Source organism: Onthophagus taurus, chromosome 5, assembly GCF_036711975.1.
Source record: "Onthophagus taurus isolate NC chromosome 5, IU_Otau_3.0, whole genome shotgun sequence".
NCBI lineage: Eukaryota > Metazoa > Arthropoda > Insecta > Coleoptera > Scarabaeidae > Onthophagus > Onthophagus taurus.
Window position 1 is genome coordinate 5,047,195 of NC_091970.1, and position 27,630 is coordinate 5,074,824.

General features: G+C 33.2%; 5 protein-coding genes and 1 long non-coding RNA gene across 10 annotated transcripts; 4 read left to right on the forward strand and 2 right to left on the reverse strand.

Moving 5' to 3' along the window:
* LOC111426217 (regulatory associated protein of MTOR complex 1) lies at nt 1-7,330 on the forward strand. Of its 5 annotated transcripts, none has more exons than XM_023060640.2 (15): nt 1-328; nt 408-510; nt 565-806; nt 861-1,007; nt 1,060-1,286; nt 1,374-1,759; nt 1,822-2,075; nt 3,171-3,245; nt 3,298-4,050; nt 4,101-4,228; nt 4,292-4,663; nt 4,724-4,965; nt 5,265-5,703; nt 6,386-6,505; nt 6,560-7,330. In XM_023060640.2, exons 1-15 carry the CDS (start codon nt 176-178, stop codon nt 6,753-6,755), a joined length of 3,837 nt encoding a protein of 1,278 aa, XP_022916408.1. In that variant the 5' UTR covers nt 1-175; the 3' UTR covers nt 6,756-7,330. The 5 variants fall into 5 exon arrangements, with proteins under 5 accessions (XP_022916408.1, XP_022916410.1, XP_022916407.1 ...); XM_023060642.2 differs by having other exon boundaries at nt 1,834-2,075; nt 4,289-4,663; XM_023060639.2 differs by having other exon boundaries at nt 2-328; nt 4,289-4,663.
* LOC139429739 (uncharacterized) lies at nt 825-2,893 on the reverse strand. The gene is made up of 2 exons (XR_011640296.1): nt 2,724-2,893; nt 825-2,368 (listed from the first exon to the last, which is right to left on the reverse strand). It is a non-coding gene; the product is annotated as an uncharacterized lncRNA (long non-coding RNA).
* LOC111426265 (uncharacterized) lies at nt 7,146-18,565 on the reverse strand. The gene is made up of 12 exons (XM_023060720.2): nt 18,416-18,565; nt 18,177-18,355; nt 17,595-18,120; nt 17,251-17,544; nt 16,962-17,200; nt 16,701-16,905; nt 15,853-15,986; nt 9,917-10,150; nt 9,224-9,460; nt 8,008-8,593; nt 7,710-7,951; nt 7,146-7,650 (listed from the first exon to the last, which is right to left on the reverse strand). The coding sequence occupies exons 1-12, from the start codon at nt 18,447-18,449 to the stop codon at nt 7,453-7,455; spliced, it is 3,108 nt and encodes a 1,035-aa protein (XP_022916488.2). The 5' UTR covers nt 18,450-18,565; the 3' UTR covers nt 7,146-7,452.
* LOC111426296 (trypsin beta-like) lies at nt 12,374-13,417 on the forward strand. Its single transcript, XM_023060777.2, has 4 exons — nt 12,374-12,457; nt 12,513-12,798; nt 12,857-13,065; nt 13,120-13,417. The coding sequence occupies exons 1-4, from the start codon at nt 12,412-12,414 to the stop codon at nt 13,359-13,361; spliced, it is 783 nt and encodes a 260-aa protein (XP_022916545.1). The 5' UTR covers nt 12,374-12,411; the 3' UTR covers nt 13,362-13,417.
* LOC111426306 (serine protease 1-like) lies at nt 15,024-16,109 on the forward strand. Its single transcript, XM_071195762.1, has 4 exons — nt 15,024-15,150; nt 15,199-15,484; nt 15,539-15,747; nt 15,798-16,109. Exons 1-4 carry the CDS (start codon nt 15,102-15,104, stop codon nt 16,040-16,042), a joined length of 789 nt encoding a protein of 262 aa, XP_071051863.1. The 5' UTR covers nt 15,024-15,101; the 3' UTR covers nt 16,043-16,109.
* On the forward strand, nt 18,551-27,232 carry LOC111426214 (reticulocyte-binding protein 2-like). Its single transcript, XM_023060634.2, has 4 exons — nt 18,551-20,976; nt 21,217-21,746; nt 21,797-24,911; nt 25,734-27,232. The coding sequence occupies exons 1-4, from the start codon at nt 18,756-18,758 to the stop codon at nt 27,125-27,127; spliced, it is 7,260 nt and encodes a 2,419-aa protein (XP_022916402.1). The 5' UTR covers nt 18,551-18,755; the 3' UTR covers nt 27,128-27,232.
* The last annotated feature ends 398 nt before the right edge of the window (nt 27,233-27,630 follow it).

Consider the following 27,630-nt stretch of genomic DNA (forward strand, 5'->3'; position numbering starts at 1 on the left):
GTTTTCTGTAAAACCCAACCTGCAAAATAATAATGGCGTGACAGCTAAAAGACGAAGATTTTTTGAAAAAAAATGGTGTATAACTCCTCGTGGAAGCGACTGTTCGAGCGAGGGGCGCGTTAAGCTTGCGGAGGACCTTCACCTAATTGAAAAAGGACCGTCGTATCGCCCCAAAATGATTGACATCCGACGAAACGGCGAGGACGATGGTAGAAAGTCGCAAATCACCACCGATCGTAATTTACCCCTCGTTTTCGCAAAGCCCGTCCATACGGATGTTATCGAGGGTGTCGAAGGCATCCAACAGAACTGGCGCATGAAAGAGCGCGTAAGAAAATTTTCGGAAATTCTCCTTTCTTATCCCTTTAATCAGTTCAGATGGATGACATAACCTTACATTTTTACAGATGAAAACTGTCAGTGTAGCTTTGGTTTTATGTTTAAACGTTGGTGTAGATCCACCGGATGTTGTGAAAACACAACCATGTGCACGATTAGAGTGTTGGATAGGTTTGTTATTTAGTTAAAAATTTGTTGTAATTTATTAAAATCATTTCAATGTAGATCCATCGTCGATGTCGCCATCGAAAGCTTTACAAAACATTGGTGCGAATCTACAAAAACAATACGAAAGATGGCAACCAAGAGCTAGATATAAGCAGTCTTTAGACCCTACATCGGATGATATTAAAAAGTTATGTTCATCTTTACGGCGAAATGCAAAAGAAGAACGAGTGTTGTTTCATTACAATGGGCATGGAGTTCCTAAACCTACTAGTAACGGTGAAATCTGGGTGTTTAATAGGGTAAGTAATAAAAATAGATCAAATCAATAATTAACCTTTATTTCCAACCCAAAGCAATACACCCAATATATTCCATTATCAATATACGACCTCCAAAAATGGATGGGGGCACCATCAATTTACGTTTACGACTGCTCAAACGCAGGAATAATTGTCGAATCATTTAAACAATTTGCATCGCAACATGAAACGGAAACAGAAGTAAATTAATTTTATACGTTTTTGAGTTTACGATGATTTTTTGAAATTTTAGGCTGCAATTTCTAAACAGAAACCGGTGTCAGTTATGGCCCCCTCATTTAAAAATTGTATTCAATTGGCGGCTTGTAGTGCAAATCAGGTTCTTCCAATGAATCCCTCATTGCCCGCCGATTTGTTTACTTCCTGTTTAACGACTCCCATCAAAGTTGTATTAAGGTGGTATGTTTTGCAATCAAATTCGATTTTGGTACCGAAAATCAACCCGGATTTATTGGATAAGTAAGTTTCGAAACTAAAAATTAAATAAATGTGTCAAAAAAACATAAAGAAATTGATTATTGAGGTTAGGGTATTATAATAAAGCAGATTTTCTAGCGTTCCTGGTCAAATAACTGATCGTAGAACGATGTTGGGAGAATTAAATTGGATTTTTACCGCAATTACCGATACAATTGCCTGGAATACACTCCCCAGAGATTTGTTCCAAAAATTGTTCCGACAAGATCTTTTGGTGGCCAGTTTATTTAGAAATTTTTTATTAGCCGAACGAATAATGAGATCATACGATTGCACCCCGATTAGCGACCCCCCTTTACCTCCAACTTATCAACATCACATGTGGCAAACTTGGGACTTAATGCTCGATTTAAGCTTACTTCAATTACGGAAAATTTTAGACCACAATGAACCGTACGAGCATTTACCATTTTTCGAGGAACAACTACTCGCGTTTGAAGTGTGGTTAAAGCTGGGTAAGTTCCGTTTTAAACTTTTCAAATTGCAAGTACCAAGTAAGTTTTTAACGGGCATTTAGGGAATCATTTAGGTTCGGAAAATAGGAAACCTCCAGAACAATTACCAATAGTGCTTCAAGTGCTACTTAGTCAGGTGCATCGGATGAAAGCGTTGGAGTTGTTGGGGAAATTTTTGGATTTAGGACCGTGGGCGGTTAATTTGGCGCTTTCTGTTGGTATATTTCCGTACGTTTTGAAGTTATTGCAGAGCAGTGCGAAAGAATTAAGGCCGTTGTTGGTGTTTATTTGGGCGAAAATATTAGCTGTTGATGATGTAAGTTCTTTTTTTTACTTTATACTGTAATATAGCTTCCAAGACAAGTTTTACCTGAGAGAGAGAAACATAACCTCAATTCAGTTGACAGTTAATTTTTAGTTGCTCATAATTCTCTTAAAACTGTTAATTTCCTTTTTAAACCATCCAAAACGGGAAAATCCGTGTCAGGTACATCTAATTTGTTACATTCCGGAAGATTTTGAACGATTTTGACTTTGAAAATTGGATTTAAATTTGTAAAATTCAAACTTCATTTGTGGTTGGAGAATCTTGAAACGTCCAATGGACAGCTAAAATAGAAAAGTATATGCATCAAATACGAAGTTTCATCCAGATTAGTGAAGAATTAAAGAAGATATGCATAAAATAAGTTTTGGAATTTTGAGTAGTTCGAAAGGAATCCGCTAGATGGCGTTTTCGAAATTTAGAAAGATTTGAAATTATTTTAAAGGAGGAAATGGCGCGAAACTCATCAACCAATCAAGAGTGAGGGTTGAAAATAAAAGGAAGAGAATTTTCTGGGGAGGGGGAAAAGGGTATATAAGAAAAGGAAAAAGTTGAACCAAGTCAATTCAATTTAGTAAGAGTACGGTTGAATTTTGATAAAAAAATCTAACCTAAAAAATTCAAAAGTAGTTTCCTAACCTTAACGTTTTTCTCCGATAATTCAATCCAAATTTAACACCGAATCAAGATTTTATTAACCTAAAAAGGAAAAATTTAATTTAATGAATTTAAACATCGAAAATAAATTGAGGATCGAATTGAGTTACAACATAACCTAAAAGTTATTTATCAGATAAGTGGGAATTTTGCTGTTAATTTTCATGTTAATAATTCAAGATAACTTACGCGATAACACTGATACTTTCAGTTTAATTGGGAATCTATCGATTATTTTCGACAGACTTAAATCTCTAGTAATTTAAAAATAGAAATCTGTAATTTAAACTTTCCTTTTTGAACTTAAACACGCTAAATTATTATTTTATAAAAAAGAAACCTGAGATAAGAGATCTCAAAAACTTAATTCAAAATAAAAATCCAAGTTTTAAATCCACTTAATCTCCTAATTTATTTTTATTCTTTTAGTCTTGTCAATCAGATTTAGTCAGAGATAACGGTCACAGATACTTCATTGCCGTTTTACAAGATCTCAACATTTCCGTAAGTTATTATTTAACCTCAATTACATTGAGTCATAATTTTTTATTTTCAGTCTGAAACTCGTATGCAAGCCGCTTTCGTCCTAGCCTCCATTGTTAATAAAAATCCGGACGGTCAAGAAATAACCGTTCAAAACAACCTCGTTAGCACCTGTTTAGAGCAATTATCCGACCCGAATCCGAAGCTTCGTCAATGGCTCGCTTTATGTTTGGGCAGGCTTTGGGATAAATTCGAAAAAGCTCGTTGGACGGGCGTCCGGGACACCGCCCACGAAAAGCTTTACACCCTCCTCAGCGATCGATGTCCGGAAGTTCGAGCTTCAGCCGTTTATGCACTCGGCACCTTCATTAATTCGGTACAAAAACGCACCGAACATGCGAATAACATCGATCATTCAGTTATAATGACTTTAATCAACACTTTATGTGGGGATATGAGTGCCATTGTTCGGAAAGAACTCGTAGTCGCGATTCAATGGATTGTTTTAGCGTTTGAAAATACTTTTATTAATATTGCATCGCAGGAGGCTTCGTTACATGTAGGTCCTAAAGAGCACACCCCTTTACCTGGGAGGTGGGGATCAGAATCGGGGCGAGATGTTAAAACGGGTTATGATGTTACTGATTGTGCGTTGCTTAGAATGACTAGAGTGGGATCGTTAACGGCGATTAGTTCGATGGGGAGTATTTCATGGTCAATTTATACGAAAGTTTGGGCCGGGTTGTGTGCTTTAAATACGGATCCACATCCTGAAGTTGCTAAAATGGCGAATACGGTGATTTGTTATGTTAGGAATCAAACAACGGTGAGAATAACATTTGTTTTGACAGTTAAAAGTGAGCTTATTTTTTGTAGAAACCACCACAATTAAGAGATTCGGAAAAAATTGGGGGAAGTGTGAGTTTACCACCAAGTCCAAATACAAGACCAGTGTATTTACCCGAAAGTCCACCAACTCTTCATCCTGATCATAGCGGAAATAGGTTAGTTTTATGAAAAAAGATGAATTTATTTATTAATTTTGTTTATTTTTTTTTTTTTAGTAGAACCCTCCCAACAGCAAGTAGAAGTCGTTATCACCCTAACACAATAAGTGAGCGCGAAGTTAAAGATTATACGAAAAAAATGCTAGTATCAACCCAGTTCATTCAATGGTCTTGTAAACAATTCGTACAACCAATGATGAAACAATCGCCGTTGGATGATGTAGAATCACGACCATATCACGAAAGAGAATGGAGATTTATTCGAAACGATGCCATTCGGAAAGAGGCTCAAGAAGAACGTAGAAAAGCAACCGCGGCAAAAATTGAAACACAAATTTTTAACGCCCGTAACCCTGGGCAATGTCCCCCAACTGTTTTACAATTTCATCCATACGATCAACATGTTGCTGTTGTTATTTCTGATAGTGTAATGTAAGAATTTATTAATTTTGTGTTTTGAGGTTATTTACTTTAATTTTTTGAATTTTGAAGTGTGTGGGATTGGGGAACTGGAGCAAAATTATCCTACAGCAACTATAAAACGTTAAAAAATCCTTTAACTTACATAACATCGTTTGAATGGGTAAATTCGGTTGATGTGAGCTTGATGATGTTAGCGGCTAATGATGGGAGTGTGAAAATTTGGAAACCGGCGGTTAATAATAAAGATCCTACGTTAATTGGGGCGTGGCAGGCTTTTACGGATGCTTCAATACCTAAAAAGTTATATATGAGTAAGTTTATTTGATTAACATATTCAAAATTAAAAAAAAATAGGTTATGTTAATTTAGTTTATTACCAACATAAACAAATTTTAAGTTGGTAGAATTGAACGTTGAAAAGTTTCAAAACGTCTTTTGTGAGATATTCCTTTAAATTTTATAAATTTAAAATAATATTATTAATAATTATTTTATTTATGATGTTTTTGACGATTTTGGGATAAGATAAAAAAAATTTTTTTGTTACAAATGACATAACCTAACTTTTTTTTTTATGATTGATATAACCTAGATTTTTTTTTATTTTTAGAAATTTTATTGATGTGGGAGCAATATACCCAAACTGTAATAACAGCGGGGGAATCAAAATTACTTCGTTTATGGGATGCGCATCAAGAAACTCATTTATACGATATCCCCACCGGATCGGAGCGAACAATTCATTGTATCGATTCAACGTATTCGGGAATTGCTCACGAACGGGAATTATCGCAAGAAAAGGAATACGATGATGATTTGATGGAAACGGAAGAAAACGGGCTTGTAATGATGGATACTAATTACGATGAAGTTGACACGTTTTTCCCCACGAAGCAAAGTGGTTTAATTGCGGCGGGGTTTACTGATGGATCGGTTAGGATTTACGATAGGAGATGTGGGCCGAATGAGGCGAAATTACGGACGTGGATGGAGCATGATTGTACGGTTTTGGGTGTTCAAATGAGGGATGAAAAAGTCGTGATGGGGAGGTAAAAATGTATTCATTCTGGTATAATTCAAGAATCATCATGTCGCTTAAAAATTGAGAAAAGAAATGCGGAAAAGTGTAAAACTTACCGAAAAATCACTTTAAAGTTTCGACGTGGCGTCACTTTTTATGACGTCATCGACCGTGCTAACCATATATTTTTCACATTTGGTTAAAACGCATATTTTCGGGTGAAATACGGTTGTTTCTTAGGTTTTCGACGCACAACGACTAAAATGTCGTTGTTTACCATCTATAAATTAAAGATAACCTAAAATCAATACTTGATGCGCTACCCCAAGGTTTGTATATAAGTTGTCTAGGTTCATAATAATGAATAATTCAATTTAATTTTTGATATAAATTCACTTATCATAAAATAATAGACTGTATGTCTATGAATGTCTATCATATAACCTCTAAAAACACAACAAACGTATAGAACTCAATTACAGTTAACTGGGCGTGACAAATAGTGTGACGTAGAATGCGGGCAACCAACCCGCAATGATTTTGTGCATGGCTATAAAATAAACAATTTGTAGGTTAGGTGTTGACCGGTTTAATAGGAAAATTTTAATGTTATTTTTCGGTATGTTTTACACTTTTTTGGATTATTTCAATTTGGATTCTTGAATTTTTCCTTAATTCTTTTGATTTTGTTTTAATTAATTTTATTTTAGTGCGAAAGGTGAAATTAAAATTTTCGACATTCGAGGACATGATAAGCCGTTGAAATCGATGCAAATTGGGCAGCAAATGTCTGCGTTTGCTATTCACAGAACGGCCAATATTTATTCGTGGTAAGTAAATGAATCAATTTTTAATTTAAGTCTCATTTGAAAAACTTTTTTAAGTGCAACCGGACAAAACATCACCCAATACACATTAGATGGTAATTTAATTAACACAATCCGTTCATCAGAAAGCTTTATTGGTTATCGAACTGGTTCGAATGTTATGTCGTTATCGTATCATCCTTATAAAATGGCTTTAGCTGCTTCCACAGTCGATGTGGTTTGCGTTTACGCCGCTGAAAACCGGCAGAGATGACTATCGTCACTGCCCTAGAGTTTACTCTCGGGCCTCTTCTGTTATTATATGTCTACAACTAGCTAATGATTTGAGGCGACTAAAATGAGATGATAAAGTTTTAAAATTCGGAGCTTCTTTATGGGTTAAAAATAATATGTAAATAGGTTATGTTGTTGTTCGATTCCTTTTCTCGGAAAGAATTGTACATAAAGCGATTTCTTTTAATTTAGGGAGATTCAATTTTAATTTAAGCGCCTTAAAAAAAACGATTAAATGATTCTTGTTACTAACTTTGGGAATAATGAGATGCCTTCACGACGTTGTTACAACTTTTAAGTAATAATAATTAAAGAAACGTGATTAACGATGACGCTAAATTGAGATTGAGTTAATTTGCTAAAAGTCGAATTATTTTCATATCATTTTTTATTACGGAAACTTAATATAAAAAAATTTTTTAACACCGTTTAAGTAGGTTGACGATTTTTGTTACTTTTTCTTTGATTTCAAGTGGAAATATCTTACTTAGGAGAAATATACAAATACAACAAATTGTAGAGTTGGCTTCGATGCAATACATTTGTACGAAATAACCTGATTTTTTTATAATCCTACATCATAAAAACATAAATAATAATACTTTGTTTGTTAGGAAATAATTCGGGATAATAATCACAATATTCAAGTAATAATAACAAATTAATGAATTATTTTATTACACTTTGGTGTTATCTTCCTTAGCATCATTTTCGGCGAAAGCCGGGTTATCAACACCGCTTTTTTGAGGGGGGATGCACTTAACGTAATTCCAAGGTTGAATTTGCCCTGACCCCAATAAGCAAAATACAACTCCTGATCCAATATAAACCGAAGCTCCGATCCAAAAAATTATGTGCCACTCATCCAATCCATTCTAAAACACCCCAAAAACATTAATTAGTTAATTAATAACTCCAATTTAATATTATTTACATGTTCCTTTGTGAAATACCCTGTTAACATCGGGGTAATAAATCCTGTGGTTCCCCCAATGCAATTAACAACGCCATATAAAGTTCCGGCGAAATTTGGAGCTAAATCTTGCGAGTTTTGAAGATTAGTTAAAGTGGAAGCCCCGTTCATGCCGAGGGCTAAAGTTAAAAAGATTACGGCTAAGGTTGTGTCGCATCCCGTAAAAGTTTGTGCGATTAAAAAGATGCCAGGTATAAAGTGAGCTAAAATTAATTAATTAATTGCAATAATAAGTTTAATTACTTATTAATTAACTCACAGAATAAAACGAAACTTTTTCTTATCACCGTAACACTCATCCAAGACTTCTTCCGGATATAATCCCCAATATACCCAAATAAGAACCCCAACAACATCCTAGCCAAATACGGCAACGACGCTAAGATCCCCGAATGTCCCAGATTAAACCCCAAAACTTCCGACATAAACTTAGGACCCGCCGTCAATAACAAATAGAGCCCCCAAAGATTTCCAAAGTGCAAAACGGTGTACGCCCAAAACGGAATTGACAAAAACATGTCTTTATAAGGAGGTAACGCTTTTTCTTTAGTGATTACGTCCCCGACGGATTTTGCGATGTACTTTTTTTCTTCCTCTGAAATTCTCGGGTGATCCTCCGGGGTGTCAGAGACGAGGATGAACCATAAAGTGCACCAAAGCAACACGATTATTCCGGGGATGAAGAACGCCCAAGACCAGCCCATCGATTCTAGGATTGCGCCCAAAAGCGGCCATGTTATCACGGTGCCTAAGGTTCCGCCTAAAAGGGCGCCTGTGAATTTGCCTTTTTCGATGGGTGGGGCCCAACGGGATATTAAGCAATGAAGTCCTGGGTAAACAACTCCCTAAAGAAAAATAAACAAAAAATTAATAATTTTCAAAAATATATACAGTGAAACCTCTTCGTATATTGAAACCGGGGAATTACCTATTTCCGTTCGTTTTAGTGCGGAATAATCTTTCCTTTTTGTCCTATTTTTATTGTGCTAAATGGCGCCTAGTAAAAAACGTTTCTTAAAGGATTCGGGTTTAGCCGTGCGTCTGAAGTCATCTGAAGAATGATTCTAGGTCTAGTGTTAGTTCTAGTTTTACACTAACACTGGAACTAACACAACACCTAGAACTGGAATCATTCGGGTTTAGCCGTCTTGAGACATGTGCGGCTAAACCCGAATGTTTCTAGTTCTAGCTCTAGTGGTTCTAGGTCTAAGGTTAGTTCTAGTGATAGTGGTAGGTAGCGCTAGTTAGCATATGATATCACTATGTTACATATTTTTATTGCATTAGAGAACTAACACTAGATCTAGAAAGCATCGAGTTTAGCCGTGCGTCTTCAGACGGCTAAAGTAAGATAGCTAGCGAAAAATCGTATTTTTTTTTACACACAGAGGTTTCACTATATAAGAAGATTATTAAAGAAATGAAGGCCAGTTTTTTTGTAACAAGGAATTTTTCAATATATAAATTTATCTTACCCCTAACATTCCAGTTAAAAATCGAGCTGTTATCACAAAAATATAATGCCAAGAAGCACAAAGTGGCACTAAAAGGGTCAACGCCGCCGATAAGATAGTGCTCACACCGATGGTCTTAACAGGTCCAAACCTTTCAGCTAGTAAACCACCGGGAATTGAGGTTAAGATGTAACCCCAAAAGTACGATCCAAGAATTAAACCTTGAATTTCGCCGTTCCACGAATACCTTGCCCCATACTATAAATAAAAAAAATTATTGTTATTGCGACAAATATAGGATTGTTACGATGTGTAATAAAAACGTTTCTCGATGATGAATAAGCAGGTATAAGAAAAATAGAACATAAAAAAAATGACATTGAATCGTGTTGATTATGCATAACCGGGTCTTTTCCATTATTTGTTCTAATCAAATTAAAATAAAAATCAAAGGCGAAAAAAACAATGTTCAATGTATGTTATTTAAACATCGAATTAGTGGAGGTACGCGAACCGACCTCGGATGACGCATTAAAAAAAACTTTCAAAAATTATCCATTTCTCAGAAAAGAGTAATATCTCGAACAAATTAGAAATTAATTTCCTTAAAAAAAAATGATTAGAATGTAACGATTCCGGTTATATGAGAAAAACTTCTTTGATTATCGCTGCGCACAATTATAAAGTGTATTAATTAGGTTGGATTTAACTCACATTTACGGTGCTTGTTAATTTTTGTAAACTTTCCGTTTGATTTTCGTTTTCTTCATCATTTCTGGAACATTCGGCCACTTGGTGCCCCGTTTTTGAACCAATCGGTTCAACCATTGCAATTAAATTAATGGACATATTCACCCTTACAACGTAACACATAAAACAAGCCATAAAAATCATCGTTCCTATGACGGCCCTCGTTGGGATTAATTTGTTAATGTTGATTTTTGACATTTTTTATTATGTTTCAATTAAATTTTCATTATTTTTTGGGATTTATCTGAAACAAAATTTTTTTATTATTGTTAAATTAACCATGACCTTGCCATTGATTTCGGTGTAAACACAAACCGATACATTATAGCGTGCAAAAAAAATTTAACTCGTTTAATTCTGCTTACCTCACAAGCAGAATTTAATTCGATTTGGATTGGATTGTTCGTTTTCGAATAAATAATCTTTTTTTATAAAACACACGTTAAAAGAGAGTATTAGAAATTAGATTACGAAATTAAATTTTCACTTTTATCAGCTTTCTTTTACTTGATACTCGCGTTACAAATTTATTTTCATCACGATCATCGTTGCACGTAGCGATAATTTTATATTACTTATTATTAGTAATAAAATTTTTGAAACTTAAATTCCTTTTTGAAACATGTCTTTACGCAATATAACCCACACTATTAAAAAAACATAATAAAAGAAGTTGTTAAAATAAGAATTAAAATGTTATTTATTGCAGGTTTATTACCCACAAAGATAACTAATATTGAATTTTGATTTATTCCTTTATCGATCCAAATTGGGCTAGGTTAAAAAGAATTTTAATAAAAATTAAATGTAGGTACTTACCTTAGGTGATTATACGAAACTAAACCTTTCCAGTTGGACTACGAATTGAAACTAAATAATTTTTCGGTAAAATCCCGTTTGAAAATGTTCCGAAACGTGCGCGTTAAACCGTTCGAGCAGGTTCCACGCTTGATATGAATGAACATTCGAAAGGTGCGGTGATAACTTCCAACTAACGAGGATAGTTTGGTTCCTTTAACTAACCTATTAAAGTAAATCGCAAAAATTATTACAACAAAAAGTAATTAAATCCAAACAATACCTTAAACCCATTTTCTTTGTTATTCACATCCAATATTTAAAGTTGAAATTTGACGTATCACGCAAAAAGATTTTCAAGGTCAAATAGATTCAAATATACGTTTTCCCGGCACTACTACCACCCTAAAAATTAATTTTATTAAAATTCCCTAATTCATTCAAATTTTTTTATAAGACTTATCTTTTTGAGAAAAAGTGCTAACTAAATTAGCAAATCCTTTTTTAAATTAGCATCGAACGGAAACGTGCGAAAACGACGACATCGTTGAAACGATTTTTTTTTTGTGGTGGATAAAAAAGCCGGGGGATTTTTTGTGCAAGTTGTTGTTCGGTTTTAACGATCGGCCCGAAGGAATGCTAATCAAGCCGAGGTAGGTGGTAATCAAGCCGTTTCTAAAAGGAATTTCGAACCGCGGCTGTGAAGAGAAAACCAGTTACAAATTAGCGGTTATAAGTTTTTTTTTTTTTAATTTTTATTAATTAAATAAGTTTTATTCATTTTAAACTTAACGTTATTATATTGATATTTATGTCAATTTTGACGTTTTAGATGAAGTATTTAACTTCAATACAATTAAAAAGTCTTCTATTTTAATTATACAGGGTGTCAGATAAAAAACGCCCCAACCTGTAACTCTGTGCAAATTATCCTCGTCCTCCATCTTTCCGGAGCTTCTTCTTCACCATCTCCTCTCTGGATTTCATTCTCTCCATTTCAACATCGCTTCTCTCCCAACAATCCCATCAAATAGATTCTCCAATCCGTCATTTCATATCTCTGCTGACTTCCTCTCTTCCCGTCCTCATCCTCTTTAAGTATCTCCATACATAATTTTTCTTTGTGATTTTTGTTATATTGCTTAATTATTAATAATTATTACTATTGTTAATATATGTTACCATCTATAGAAAATAAAGTGAACATAGATATAACAAAAAAAAATTGTTTCAATTTAAATCAGACGTTAAGATAAAATAAAGCGACATCTATTTTTGAAAAGCCCAACTAATCAAAACAGCGTCCTTTTTTAAACTCTAATTTAAATTTTAATTTAACATTAAGATTAATCGTTTTTTTTAGTACAATAACAATACTTGAAGATAACAAAGATTTGATTGATTAACGTCAATGAAAAAAAATTTTTTTAAATCTTTATTCTTACCTTTCATTATCAAAATCAGATTTAGCTAAAAATGAAGAGGTGACAATACGACTTTTCATTGCCGTTATCTGAAGTATCGCGGGAAAGAACCTACAACTTTAAAAATAGAGAGATCGAAAGATTATTTTTTTAATCAATGATCTTGATGTCCTCTAAGAGGGTATATAAACACCAAAATAATGTAAGTACACTTAATATTTTCCTTCTTGTGCTGCCATGAAGTTTATTTTGTTGCTCGCCGCTGTTTTAGGTTGCGCTTTAGGTAGATATTAATATTTTTGGGTAAGTTTTGAGGTAAATTTCTATTTCTTTTTAAGCGTACCCAGCTGCTGAAGATAGGGTAGTTGGTGGATCAAACGCTGCCAGAAACCAATTCCCATACCAAGCCTCTATGCAATGGGGACTTTTGGGTATCTGGCAACACGTTTGTGGTGGCACCATTATTAGTGCTAGAACAGTGCTTACCGCTGCTCATTGTATCACCGAAGTTCCAAATATTGGTAGCTTTAGAATTCGCGCCGGTATCCTTCTTCTCAATGATGCAACAACTATTGGTCAAACTATTACTGTTTCAAGTAATGTTATCCACCCAGATTACCAAGGGTAAAAAGAATTAATAATAATTAATATTATGAAATCTATGAATGAATTCTATTTGCAGAGGAGTTAACCCTCATGACATTGCTTTATTGCGTTTGGCGAACGGTTTAGCCTTTGGAGCAAGCATTGCCGCCGCCCCTCTTCCAGCTGCCGGATCCGTTCCATCCGGAGTAGCTACTTTATCTGGTTGGGGATCAACCTCCAGCACTCAAATTCCCAGCATGCCAAATACTTTGCAATTCGTCAACACCCCACTCATCACTATCGCATGTAAGTTTTCGATTAAAAAATGTTAAATTTATCTACATTTAACTTTTCAATTAGTATGTAGAAGCAGTTTGATTAGTATTTTGGGTAACGCCGGTCCTCTTCACAACAACAACGTTTGCACCTTGGGTGCTGGACAAAGTGCTTGCTCCGGTGACTCTGGTGGCCCATTGACCCTTAATGGAGCAGTCATCGGTGTCGTTTCTTGGGGAATTATGCCTTGCGCTACTCCTGGTGCTCCAAGCGTTTACGGAAGGGTTAGCGCTTACAACGGATGGATAAACAGCAATATATTGTAAATAATTATAATTTGAAATGTTTTTGCAGCAAAAATAAATATTTTGACTTAAAATAATTCCGTTAATTTTATTGTAAACACCTTATTTTTATTTTAATATATTATTAAAATATAAGTCTTTATTACGTTATTCATATATTACATTACATAGATTACATATCGGGGAGGCGAACCAACCAACCTTGTACCGCGACCCTAACGATCTATTGTACCCAGATAAGATAACATTATCAAATTTCACTGAGCAGCCCAATGCTCTTAACGAACATTAATGCCCTGCACGGTCAGAAATCATTCAGATCCTTTGGGGAGATAATAAATAACTTAGCATGTCTCATTGCAGGAGAACTGGTCCACAGTAAGCGATGTCTCTCTTCAGCCCACAGTCCAATCCTATATTTGGCCAACGCAAATGATACAGCCACTTTCTCTATATGCACATGCAAAAGAGATAGGCCAAGCAGAGCATTAATTTCTAGAGTTGGCGTTATTATTGCCAATCCAGCTACGCGTTGAATTCGTGAAGGTTTGCTGATAACTGAAGTCTGCCGGACTATCCAATACCAAGCTGCCGCTCCGTATGTCTTGTATGTCTATGCATAGTCTTTCAGCTATAAGACACCCCAATTTTTTCCACAAAGACTACGACAAGTCCACAAGCATAGTCTAGCTTTGTGTAAAACCCCTGTAAATATCCGTTCCATGAAAAGCTTTTATCTATTACTCCTAGATATTTGACTTCCTTTTTTATCAAAGGAATTTCTTCACCTTGGATTCTTCAACTGTCGTTTCCTGGTAAAGGGCACAATGATAAGCTTTTGCTGGTTTATCGAGAGATTCTCTCCCTTACACCATGCGCAAATAGTATGTAATGTCACCTGATACCTTCATATATTAGTTGAATGGCTGCTGCAATATTAACGGATATTGCAATAACAAAAATTGAGTAAGGTGTAAGGAGAAGATGTGTAGATTAGATTGTGTGAGGATGATTGCAAGGCAATTGCTCAAATGCAAAGGGGATTAGTGTGTAAGTTGTATATTTTGTATTATAGCTACTGTGTATTAAAAACTATATACTAAAAGGGACAATTAAAAAGTTCAAAATTTCCTGCTACAAGTTTAGCTGATGTCACTTATAGCGAAAACGCTGCTATGAATTGCCTAATTTTGGCTTAATCAAGCGTTATCATAGGTTCTACGCTCGGTGTTTCACGAAATTAATGTATTAGTTGTATAAATACAACCATTAGCACTCTTAGATTCGTTATCCAATATTATTGTATCGTTATGGTATCAATTATACACCTTTAACAAGAGGATTTGGCTTAATTCTCAGTATATTGCATCACTTTGATATTCTCTTGAGGGTGTCATCATCTTTCGTTCTCTGGACATGTCCCATCCAGTACCGAGTAGCCTCTCATCTCTCTGTGACGGGATCCATGTCTCAAAGCAATACACCAGGACTGGTCATACAACAATTTGCTTTATCTCCATCTGCAGAATATGTTTTATGACATTTACATTGGATAAAAAATTAATTTCAGTATTTATTAAATAATCTACATTGAATAAAAAAAACAAATCTCTTCAAATAATAAAAGATCCAACCGATTAAAAATAGACAGATTGATTACATCTCAAAAAAACTTTTTTAACCTTTATCTTGATCATTATTAAGCACTCTTAATAACTCATTTTTTATCAACTACTTCATTCTTAATAATTATTGACTACCATGAAGACTTTCTTACTGATATTTACAGCAATCTTTGGATTAACTCTAGGTTGGTTAATAATCTTAACAATAAAATTAATTAACATATCATTTTTAGCTTATCCATCGGATGATGCCAAAGTCGTTGGTGGAGCTGATGCCGCTAGAAATCAATTTCCGTATCAAGTCTCTATGCAATGGGGACTTTTGGGTATCTGGCAACACATTTGTGGTGGCTCAATAATCAGCGCAAGAACAGTTTTAACCGCAGCTCATTGCATTACGGAGGTTCCAAATATTGGTAGTTTTAGGGTTCGAGCTGGAATTTTGCTTCTTAATGATCCAATAGGAACTTTCCCTGTTAATAATGTTATTGCAACGATTATCCATCCAGATTATCAGGGGTAAAAAAGTTTTGAGTTATTAATTTTTCTTTTTAATTTAATTTTTTGTTTTAGAGGTGTTAATCCACATGATATCGCTTTATTACGATTAGGTTCTGCTTTAATTTTCGGTACTAATATAGCCATAATCCCTCTTCCAACACGTGATGCCATCCCAACCGGAAACGGTGTTTTATCTGGATGGGGGTCGACTTCCATGACGGAAACACCAAGCATGCCGAATCATATGCAATTTGTTAGCACTCCAATCATTACTTTAGACGGTATTTTAATCAAATTAATCCAAATTTAAGATAATTTTTTTTTTTGATAGTTTGTAGAAGCCGATTAATTGAGTTGTTTGGTAACGCTGATCCGGTTCATGATACCAGCACTTTGTGTACTATGGCAGCTGGGCAAAGTGGGTGTTCCGGAGATAGTGGTGGTCCTTTAACTAGTAATGGTGAAGTTGTTGGGGTCGCTTCTTGGGCCGTTTTACCATGTGGGGCTTTAACCGCACCGACTGGATTTGCAAGAGTTAGTAGTTACATCGATTTTATAAATGATAATATTTTATAAAAGTTAATTAAAAAACTTCTTGTAATAAAATAAAATTTGACATTTCTCTCCAAACATAACCTCAATCTTTTCTTTTTTTTTGATTTTAAGATTAAAAATGATTTTAATACAAATTAAGTGAATAAATCGAATTGTGATGGATAAGTAACTAATAAATTAAATTTTATAACTTATCTTGTACGTTTTTGTAGGTTAGGTGGACTCCTCGGAAACTATCTCTTCGTTTCGTTTCATTTAAATCTTGGATTCTTTTAGGAAGATTTTCTCAATCGGATATCACACACTTTAATTATATTAATTTGTTTAATTAATATAACAAAAAAATTTATATCAATCGATGTAAACAATTCAGAGAAAAACAATCAACTGTTGCATCAACAAAAAAACTTTTGAATTACGACCTACTTGGATCCTTTAAAAAATTTAAAATAAATCCGGGATTTTGATTGGTCGAAAATATTAAGGGGTGCGCAAAAAATTATAAACCACAATAAAATTATTAACAAATTTAAATTTCCGTTTGAAATTGTTAATTATTTAATTCTCTGCATTATTTTCGAGCGTCTTTTTAAATTAATAACATTTTTTTATTAAAATTCGTTACATAAATTTCACTCTGAAGTTAGCGCCTAAACATAACCTAATTTCTTTATGCTTTACGCTTTTGCAGTTTTTTTAGCTTCTTTAGCGGCTTTTTTTGCAGCTTTGCGTTTTTCTCGCTCCTCTTTGTACTCTTTAATCTCCTCGTCGTTCATATCCCAAACTCTTCGAGACGCGGAGCCCCACACAACATAAATTACGTTTGTTACTGATGCAATTATAAATATTAACCACATTATTGTTTTCCATTGGGAAAAAGTGTTCTAATAAAAATTTAAAAAGTTTAGTATGATTTTGATTGAATTATTGAAAGATTTACTTCCGTAGCAAAGAAACCGATAATCGGGGGGTTCATAACACCGGAAAGGGCGCCTAATCCGTTTACAACGGCCATTAATAACCCGGCGTAATTGTGGCTAACATCCATGACGTTTACTTTTAACCCAGAAAAGAAGGGCCCCATTGTTAACAAGGAGATGCACACTAAACCTATTACTAAAGTGCTATGACACTCAACATAAGGAATCATTAAAAGGCAAATGCTTGGGATTACTGAAGCTAAAATAATTTTGGTTTAAACAAACCCCACCTTTTGAGACACTATTTACCGATGGTGGTGTAAATTTTTCTTACACAAGCTACATTAGCACCTCTTTCAATGATTTTGTCAGCGATTACCCCTGAGATTGAGCTGGAAAACCACATAAGAGTGTATGGAATTGATGAGGCCCACATATTATCTTTCATTTCCATGTTGTGAACGTCCGAATAAAACTTTGGCATGCTTGTAGCTAAGAAAAAGAGTAAATAATCGTGTCCGAATTGCCCCATAATTAAGGCCCAAACCGCTGGGTCAATCAGCATTCTAAAAACGCTTAAACGAAGACCCTCTTCTCGAGGTACTAAAAAAAATTAATTACGTATTTATTAAAAAGAAACAAAAAATAATCACTGATCCATTCTGCAAGATCACTTGTTTCTTTGGCGCTGATAAAAGGGTGCGTTTCAGGGCCTGAATGCATATAAATAAAAGCTAAGCTGCACCATGCGAGTCCAATGATACCCCAAATATAAAAAACCCATCTCCAATTATCGCCAAACATTACATAAACCAACCCGCTTATTAATTGTCCTAAAATAATTCCCAAAGATCCCGCAGCAAACGTTATCCCACCTATGGAGGCGCGTTCTTGAGGGGGCACCCAACGCGACATTAACGTGGTTACATTTGGAAAAAGAGCAGCTTGGGCCAAACCAACAATAACCCGAGATGTAACCACAACCTCATAAGGGAATAAATCAACAATTAAAGGAAATAAAACGGTGAATATAGAAGAAATCGCGAGGGAACTAATTAAAATCCATCTCGCCCCGAAATAATCCCCTAAAATACCGGACGGAACTTGCATTATCATGTAACCAATAAAAAATCCAGAGAGAAGAATCCCTTGTTGCTCTTGACTCCACGCAGTTTCACTCTAAAAATTAAATTAATTAGATACAATTTAATTTTTTGAAACTTATTTTTACTTACAACTTCTTTTTTATCCGCCGATTTTCTGTCTTTATTGCACTGCACGCTTGAGTTGTCTCTGGGCGGTGGTGAGCCCATCTCAGCTATAACCATACTTATATTTACTCTTTGGCCATAAGCGAGAATGATGGCAAATGAGATAAATATGACCAGAACATATCGTTGTGGGAAGGTATAACCTAAAATTAATAAAAAAATTATTTTAATTTATTAAACAAAATTAATATGAAAGAGCTTACTCCCACAAATACATTTACAAGGATTACAAGGCATCACAAATTTCACTTAAATTTAAAATAAATTTATAAATTTGAAATTTTTGACGTTTTACTTGACAGTTACGTCAAATAATCTGTCATCTTAGCTTCATCTTACACTCTTCGTTCATTATAAATTAATGAATGAAACCTTATTGGAAAATGATGAAAATAATAAACACTATCGTTAGTGTGTATCAAGATGTTGAGAATTATAATTTTTTTTAAACAAAAAAAAATTGGTTTCCATTAGTAATTTTTTTAAATGTCAAAATCATCTAAATTCTTGTCAAAAAAAATCCAAAAATTAATATAAATAATTATGGGAGATACGCGTTATTTAAATTCCAAGAGAAAAAGAAAGAAAAAAACGTTGAAAAACAAGTTATCTCGCTTATTGAATCCCAAAGAAATGATAAAAAAAACTTTGATTAAAAGACGATGCTCAAAGTTACATGAAAACTGTCAAAAGAAATCAATTTTGAATCGTTTTACATCAAGAGATTTTTTTAAACCTAAACCGATGAGTGCTTTAATGTTTCCAATAAAGGTTTACGATGAAAAGACGGAGGAAAATAGAGATACAAAGTTACTTTTTAGTAGTAATTGTAGATCTTCCGACAGTACGGATGATGTCCAGGCTCAATCGGAATTTAAAAGAATAAATGCGAGAAAAGAAAATAATTTAAACCAACAATGTTACATAAGTAACAGTGGTACTTTGTGCATGGCCCAAGAAATGTATCCGATCTTTGTGGAGTGGTACAAGTTCCTAAAACAAAATCAATCCAGTTTAAAACAAAATTTTCAATTTTTTGGGAAAATTAAACCAATTCCTGATAATGAAACAACCCCGGAAATATCAAACACCGACTTTTCAACGGCCTCTACATCAGAAAATAAATCATATTCACATTCTAAAGAGACACAAAGGTATCCGAGCTTTGTTAGCTACGATTTAAAACCGTACAAAAAAAGTTCTTCATCATCATCATCATCATCGAAGAATCTAGATAAAAAGAAAGACAAAGTTAAATCAGGGAGGAGAAAAATTGTTTCTCAAAAGGATGCCGAGGTCGATACAAGTGAGATGAATATAAAAATGGTTAATAAGTCAACGGATATGCATCAAAAAGCCGATAATAAAACTAAAATGAAATTGAAACAAAGATCAAAAAGTAGTGATTACTCCAAACATGATTTATCCAAAAATTTATCTGCTATATCAAGTTGCAAATCGACAACAAATAACGTTGAAAGTTTAAAAACGGACGAATTACCGACACCGAAAGAAAATAAAACATTGCTTAGTTCTTCAAAAAGTTTGGTGGAACCAAAAAGTTGTTATAAACTCAAAGAAACACCATCGAAGTATTTAAAAAGATCACAATCTTACTGCGAAAAATTTAAACAAGCCGAATTTATAAAATTAAAAGAAAAAAGGAACGAGAATGAAAAGAAAATGGAAAACATCAAAAAAAAATCAAGTCAACACTCAAATTATTCCTCAAATTTAAAGAGTATTGAAGAAATACGAAAAAATCCAACTTCTTTTCTCGGTAAAGATCAAAAAGAGTTTATCGTGGAACGGAGACAAATTAAAAGTCAAGGATGCGAAAGGAAAATGAAAAAGGTTGATTTAGATTTTGGGTCGACAAAAAGCCAAGAAAACGTTAAAAATCCAAAGAAAGATTTAACTAAAAATATGAAAGAAGATAAATTAGTTTTGATTAGGAAAAGAAATAAAAATAAAATTGATTCATCTCAAAACACCGATAATTCAGCATTAATATCATCGTTAACACCTTCGTCATCAACATCATCATCATCAAGAAACAACGGGGAATTAACTAAATTAGTTTCGCTTCTTTCAAAAGTTTCAAACGTAACTAATATAACGAGTGACTTTATTTTTAAACAATTTGAACGAGATTGGAGTTATTGGGAACGTTTAATTTTATTGGATAAACTCCACGAACGCATAAATGGCGAAGAAAAGAATTTACAAAAACAAATATTAAAATACACATCAAACAAATCAAACGAAACAAGAAGAATCATTCCCATCTTTTTTAATTCTAACATAGAAAATAATTCAACCGATTCGGAGCAAAAAGATGTTTCAAAAACCATATCGACTATAACAAATTCTTCGCAAACGATGGAAGATCGAGAATATAAACGACACTTTGATATTATGAAGAAATTTCGATTTCATAACGATAAAGATGAGGATGACGAAACAAGGCCCAGTACGTCGGTTTATTCGTTTATTAAAAAGTTTTTGATGTGTATTAAGGTGTCTAATGCGGCTGTTGAGGTGAAAACGAACGATTCTACTTTGGAATCGCCGATTATTAGTGATTTATCGACCTTATTATCGACAGAAATTACAATTAAAACTAGTAAGGAAAAATGTAGGAGTAAATCGAAGGAGAAAACTAAGAATAAATTGAAAGATAAATCTAAAAAACAATTTAAGGATAAATATAAGGAAAGATTTCGCGATGGGGACGAAAATGATGAGAGTGATAATAAAGTGAGTACGTACCAAAAATTTATAATTTTTTATCGCTAAAACTGATTAAATAGTTTTTAACATTAAATATCTTACATAATAAGGCATAAAGATTTGTTAACTATAATTTTGTAAATCATTTTCTTTACATTAATATTTTGATGTCATTCAGATGTCATTTTTAGTGCACTATGAAGTTGTCTCGATCCAATTAGAAGGGTTACCAACTTATTTAATAAAATTTATTTTTTATTCTTCTTTTAAGAATCAACATTAGCAATCATCACAACAATAAAAAACAAACTGAGAGTAATCCCGAAATTTTTAAAATCGAAAACAAAAGGAATCCAAAATAACTCGTTAAAAAATCAATTTTGGTTCAAACAAAAATTGGAAACCTTCCATCAACAAGAACCGAATAGTAAATTATCTTTAACCGAATTGATCGAATTGTACTCGAAGAAAAATGAAAATTTATTTCCCGACACTCATTACACTCCGTTTCAAACGACTTTACAAGTTTATAACGTCAACGAAGAACTGGATAATCTCAAAGATAGAGATGGGGTTACGGATCCGAAACAAATGTATCCCAATTCGCATATTTATTCTGATCGGCTGTTTTTGGCGTACAAAAGATACATGGCTTTAAGAGGTGGATTAAGACGAGCCGCGCCAAAAGAAAAAATCACCCCTTTAGTACCAATGTTGGATTGGAGTCGAAGATTAAAACCACCTGGAATTCCAACGTTACAAACTAACGTTGGAATTAAAGTTTATCGAGATAGTTCAGCGGTAAGTATTATAAAAAAATAGGTTGGCATTAATTAATATCAATGTTTTAGTTACATATGGATATTCCAGATCGTGAAGTTTGTATGAGAGAATTAGAATATTTAAACGATGATACGCTAGATGAAGGTCATTTAGATCCGCAAAAATTTGAAAAAATCCTTCAATGTTGGGCGTGTGATAAATATATAATTGAGATAAGCCCGAGAGAACAACAATTAATGAAAAATATGACTGAAGAAGCTTACAGTGTTACTCCGATTGAAGAAGAGAAATTGAGCGAGCCAGACGATCTCTTAAAAACAACTCATTCAATCCAAGAAGAGGAATCTGATGATGAATTTGGTATAAAAAGAAGAAGGAGGCTTTTAATCGAGCCGAGTCTTTCTGATATATCACTACCTTCGGATTCTTTACGATCTGTTGATTCTGATATGGATGACAGAGCAAATAAGGAGTGGGAATCTTTACCCGATTTTCAACCATTCTCCGCGCTTGATCCAATTTTCCCAGTTCCAATTCCTTTAAGTGAACCGTTACAACATATTATTTATCTCCCGAGGAGTAAAAGAAACCTTTTAAGCGCTGAAGACGAGTTTTGCGATTGCATTCGATTTAATTCTACTTTAAAATCGGCAAGTAATAAAGAAGCTGTTAGTCAATTAAAAATATCGTATCATAAAAACCGAACTGAGTTTACCCCACCACGGGCTTTTAAGAGAGCTTTGGAAAGTATTGGATCTGGGCGGGTAAAAAGGAGGAAACCGAAGAAGAGCAATGTTACTTATCCACCGTGTTGTGATGAGTTCTTATCGGAATATTCTAGTGATGACGAGAAAAAAGGTACAAAATTCAACAGGAAGAAATTGAATAAGACTTTCCCTGGAGATGAACGAAAACGGAGGGAAAAAATCAGTATTTTGGAGGATAAAAAGAGGAGACAGGAGGAAAAAGTGGTTGAAAAGATACTAAAAAAGTCAGCAAAGAGTTGCAAAGCGGAGTGTCAAACAAAAAGAGTGGCTCGATTGGATCGATCGTTGAAGAGACAAGATGCGCAGTGGAGAAAACGAGAAAATAAATTAAAACAAGAAGATATCGAATGGGAAAAAGAAGAATTAGTACGGAAAAGAATGAAAATGTTAAAGAAAAAAATGAGAAAGAAAAAATTACCAATTGATGTCTCCGTACTGTTTAATAAATTTAAGAAAAATGAGAAGAGGACGAGGAGAATTAAAGAAGTGAGCGAAGCCGGTGTTCAAGGCGATTTTAAAAAACATGATGAGATTATCAAGACTTCGATGATTAAATCGGAAGAGAGTTGTTGCGAAAATGTTTCAACAAAACAACAAAAAGAAAAGTGTTGCACCTTCATTTGCGATTTAGACAAAAAATTGAATCTAAATAACACTTCACCAGTACAATTTGTGAACGTTCCATTAAAATATATCGAAGCGCGCAATAAAAATATATATCGGAAAAGAAGGAGAAAGAAAAATAAGCGTGTTTTAACACTTAATAAGGCAACATCTATTAATAGCCAATCGTTTACTTCTGAAGAGGAAAAAGAATGCGAAAAAGTATCAAAAATCCAATTTACCCCTCAACTTGAAGTTCTTTTCCCACTTCCCGGTGGAAAATCAATTCAATTTGTTAGTATACCATCGCATAACCGTATTTTTAATCAATTAAAAAACAAATCGAGTAAAGATGAGACATTTTTTGGGTCATCTTACACAAAAGAAACGATTATAACGAGATCGATTTTTGAAAGTTCGAATAATTCATCTTGGAGTAATATCGAAACAGAGTCAACATCAAAAATGATATCTTCGATAATATCAATCAATGATGAAAAAGGTTGCCAAATTCAATATTTTCATAACAATTCTAATTATTTTAAGAAAATAAAGCGATCTATTCCGTCATTAAAACGAAAAAGGCGAATCGACGCCTCAACCGAGCCAACAAAACCCCCAAAAAAATCTAATTTAAAATCAAATGTAAGTTTAAAAAATGTTTATTCGATAATCCGTACCCCTCAATCACCGGAAATTTCTTCTTCGATTGATTCCGAGGATTTTATCCACCCGAAACACGAGTTTGATGTAAATATGGTTAAGGAAATTTTATTTTCTATTATGGATAAAATTCCGTTAACAATTGAAGATATTAATCCCGTATTAAAAGATGTTGAGGTTAATACGATGGAATTAACTCAACATAAAGATGCCTTTATTGCTACTTCTTCAGTTAAATTTGTAGATAAATCAAGTTCGATGCGGGAAATTAAAGAAAATAAAACGAATTCTGTTGAATTCACCGTTGAAGAATTAAATTATGTAAAAAAATTATTAGAATCGCCTTTGGGGAGTGGTCATCAAGATATAAATGATCTTAATAAAGAGGCGGGGAAGAGTAATATTGACTCTAAAATTCCGATACTTCAAAAGAAATCAAATTTAAATAAGAAACCTGAAACGGGTTATTACCAAATGTACAGAGGATTTAGAGGGAATCAATCACCGATAACACAATCTCAAGGAAAGATTCAACGAGAAGAAACGTTGCAAGAAGTACATCGAGGGAAATTACAAACTAAATCGAACCAAAATCTCCGAGAACGATTTTCGAATGAGAAATCAATTGATAAGCTTCAAGAAATATCTCAATTAAGGTTGCAAGTTGTAGCTCAAGGGTTGCCAAATGAAATAAAATCTAAAAAGTCTCAAGAAAGGTCTCTTCCTCATGATGATTCTGACGTTGAATCACATGATGATTCTGATAATGATGAAGATAACTCTCAAAGTGAGTCTGAAGATGATCAAAAAGGGATATCACAAGCTACAGTTAAAAAGGTAATTGAACCGAGATCACAATGTAAAATTGAAGGGAATTCTCAAGATAAATCTAAAAGTGATTCTAAAAATAAATCGACTCAAAACGACCATGAATTAAAATCTCGAAAAATATCCAAAGAAAAGTTACCTGAAAAGTCTGAAAAAACATCTCAAACTAAATCCCATCGCTCTGAGGATAAATCTGAACAAGAATCTTTAAAAATATCCAAAGAGAAATTGTCTCAAAAAATATCTCCTCAAAAACGAAAAGATAAATGTCATGGAAAAGAAGACTCCAGGAGTTTATCCACTGAAAAATTAATATCTAAAGGTAAGATAGCTTTTCTATATTTATGCAGGTTTTAACTCGGAAATTTATAACTTTTAAATTAACAAAAAATTTATTTGACAACAATGACAACTGACAATAAAAAATTTAATTTTCATTTTACCCCATAGATGGCCTTAAAAATTTTAATTTCAAATTTGTATCGATTATTATTGATTTATAATTTAAATTTAACGATAATTAAGCAATAAAATTAATACTTACTTATTCATCTTTTTTTGGGAGTTGAGTCCTTGGTGAATAAGAATTTATATAGCCTTTCATAACATAACCTTAAAAGTCGTTGTGGATCTAAGATAAAGAAAATAAAATAAGCCAATAAAAAAAGATTCTAAATAACTTAGGCTAATTGTTAACACTTACGAATAACAATACATAATGAAGGAACAATAATTAATTAAGAAGGAAGAATCAATAAAGACAACAATTCACTCGCTTTTTAATAAGATTAAGCGCTACCTAACGCTAACGGAGGAATTTCGTACTAAAATTTTTAATAAAGAAAGATAATATTTTCTTTTACTAAAATAATTTATTAAAGTGTTTTAAAATTACAAACAGTTTCAATTAGAAACATATTTTTAACCAAAACTTGCATATTTAATAATTTTCGAAAATTAAAAAGTATTTGGTTCGAAGTATTTAATTTCAATTTGTGATACTAGAGGGCGACACGTAACTCATCATTTTAACCTAACATTTTATAGTTACCTATATAAATAAATTATTTAATTGTGTCAATAGTTAACGCGTATTTTTTTAATTAATTGTAATAAAACTAATAAATATTATTGTTATTTAAAGGAAAATTTGAAAAAACATCATTTGAGGAGAAATCCCAATGTGATACGCAAGATAAATTAGAAGATGGGTCTGAAAGTAAATCACGAACGCAATTTGATAAGGTATCTCAAAATTGTTCAGAAATTAAATCTCAAGATGGATCTAAAGGTGAATGTCAAGATAAACGTATAGATAAATCTCTAGAAAAATCTAAGGATGAATTACAAGACGAATTTGAAGATGAATCTGAAGAGGAATCGCAAATAAAACAAAAATTTGAAGATAAAGATCCAATAAATTGTGAATATCCAAAAGAATTTTTAGAAATGATGTATAAACATAACCTGCTACTTAAAGTGTTGGAAGATTTGCAACAAAACCCACCAAAAGAGGTTAAAAACGTAAATGATTTGAGTAAAGTTAAGAAAGTTGAAGAAAAGAAAATTAATACTATTTCTAAATCAAAAAGTATTAATAATTTAAAAATTATTCCAGATCCAAAAGTGACAGCTAACCTAAAAAAATCTGGCACAACTTTAATAAACGAAAAAATTAATCAAACCGATGAAACTAACGAAAAAAATGAAAGTATTTACGGAAAAATCGAAAGAATTAACGTTTTAACTACTTCTTATATGAATTATGGAGAAGCTCATAAAACATTAACAGGAAATCGAAAAGCATCATTAAGCGCAGTGGCTTCATCTATGTGTTCAATAAGTAATCGTGATGACGTAATAGAATTAGCGGGAGGTTTAAAATATTATTATATTGACGAACAATATTATAAAGATTCAATGGTCCAAGCAAAAAGTGACTACACATTACCAATAAATTTAGATATTTTCGATGAAGATGTATTCGATAATGGTGTTTGCATTAAAGGGAGTGAGCACACAAAATTCGAACAATCGCGTGGGGTGCAAGTCTCTTTTGATCGTAAAAAAATCGAAAAGGTTCGAAATGAAGATAAGGTGAAAAAGAAGGAATTGAAATCGAAGGATAAAATTGATGTCGAACGAATTGAAAGGAAAAGGAGAAGTCTGGAAAGGAAGCTGTTAAAGAATAAGCCGAATTTGAGTCCCGCGCAACGCGAAAGAAGGAGAAAGAAAATTTTAGAGCTTTTAGATGGACTACCGAATGTTGAAGTTGATAAAGACGACAAGAAATATAACAAAAATAAGATCACTAAAAGTTCAAACCAAAAAACGGAGGAGTTATTCCGAAAAATCAAAAAAGATGAGTATGTAATAAATTATCATAATTATTCGATTCCTTCAACATCCGCCAAAGTTAAAACAACAACTTTGGATGTCAAAGATGACAAAGAAAAAATAATTAGGACGGATTCAACAGATATAGTGAAAGCTTTTTTAAAGCTACTTAAATTGGTCTCTATAAATAAATCAAAATAAAAATCAGTGATTGTTAATTTGTAAATTGAAATCATTTCTATGTTAACAAGTAATTTTGTTTCTTTCTTTTGTAGTTATTCGAGAATATAATGAATGATTAAAAACTGTATAATTTTATTGTTGATTATGGAAGAAATAATTTATATAGTCGAAAAATAGCTTATCTAAAGAAGAAGAATAAAAGATAGATTTCTCTATCTCGAGTAAACAAATAAAACGCCTTCGAAATTCAAGTAATAAATATTTACACGACGCGCGATTATTATTCGAAAAACACTCGGATTGGGGCAAGGTTTTCGAAATCGAATTTTAGTAGTTATATTCTAACGGGATTATGAATGTTAGAGAAATGCGTAAAAAGACAATTTTCGTCGTGGAAATGTAACGCGATTATTAATCAGGACAAAGTTTGTTTTCTCTCTGCTTCATCGCTCCGAAGTTGACAACGAAAATAAACGGTGCCGAAGCCGTTGTTTTTCGGGACAAATATTTTCAGAATATAC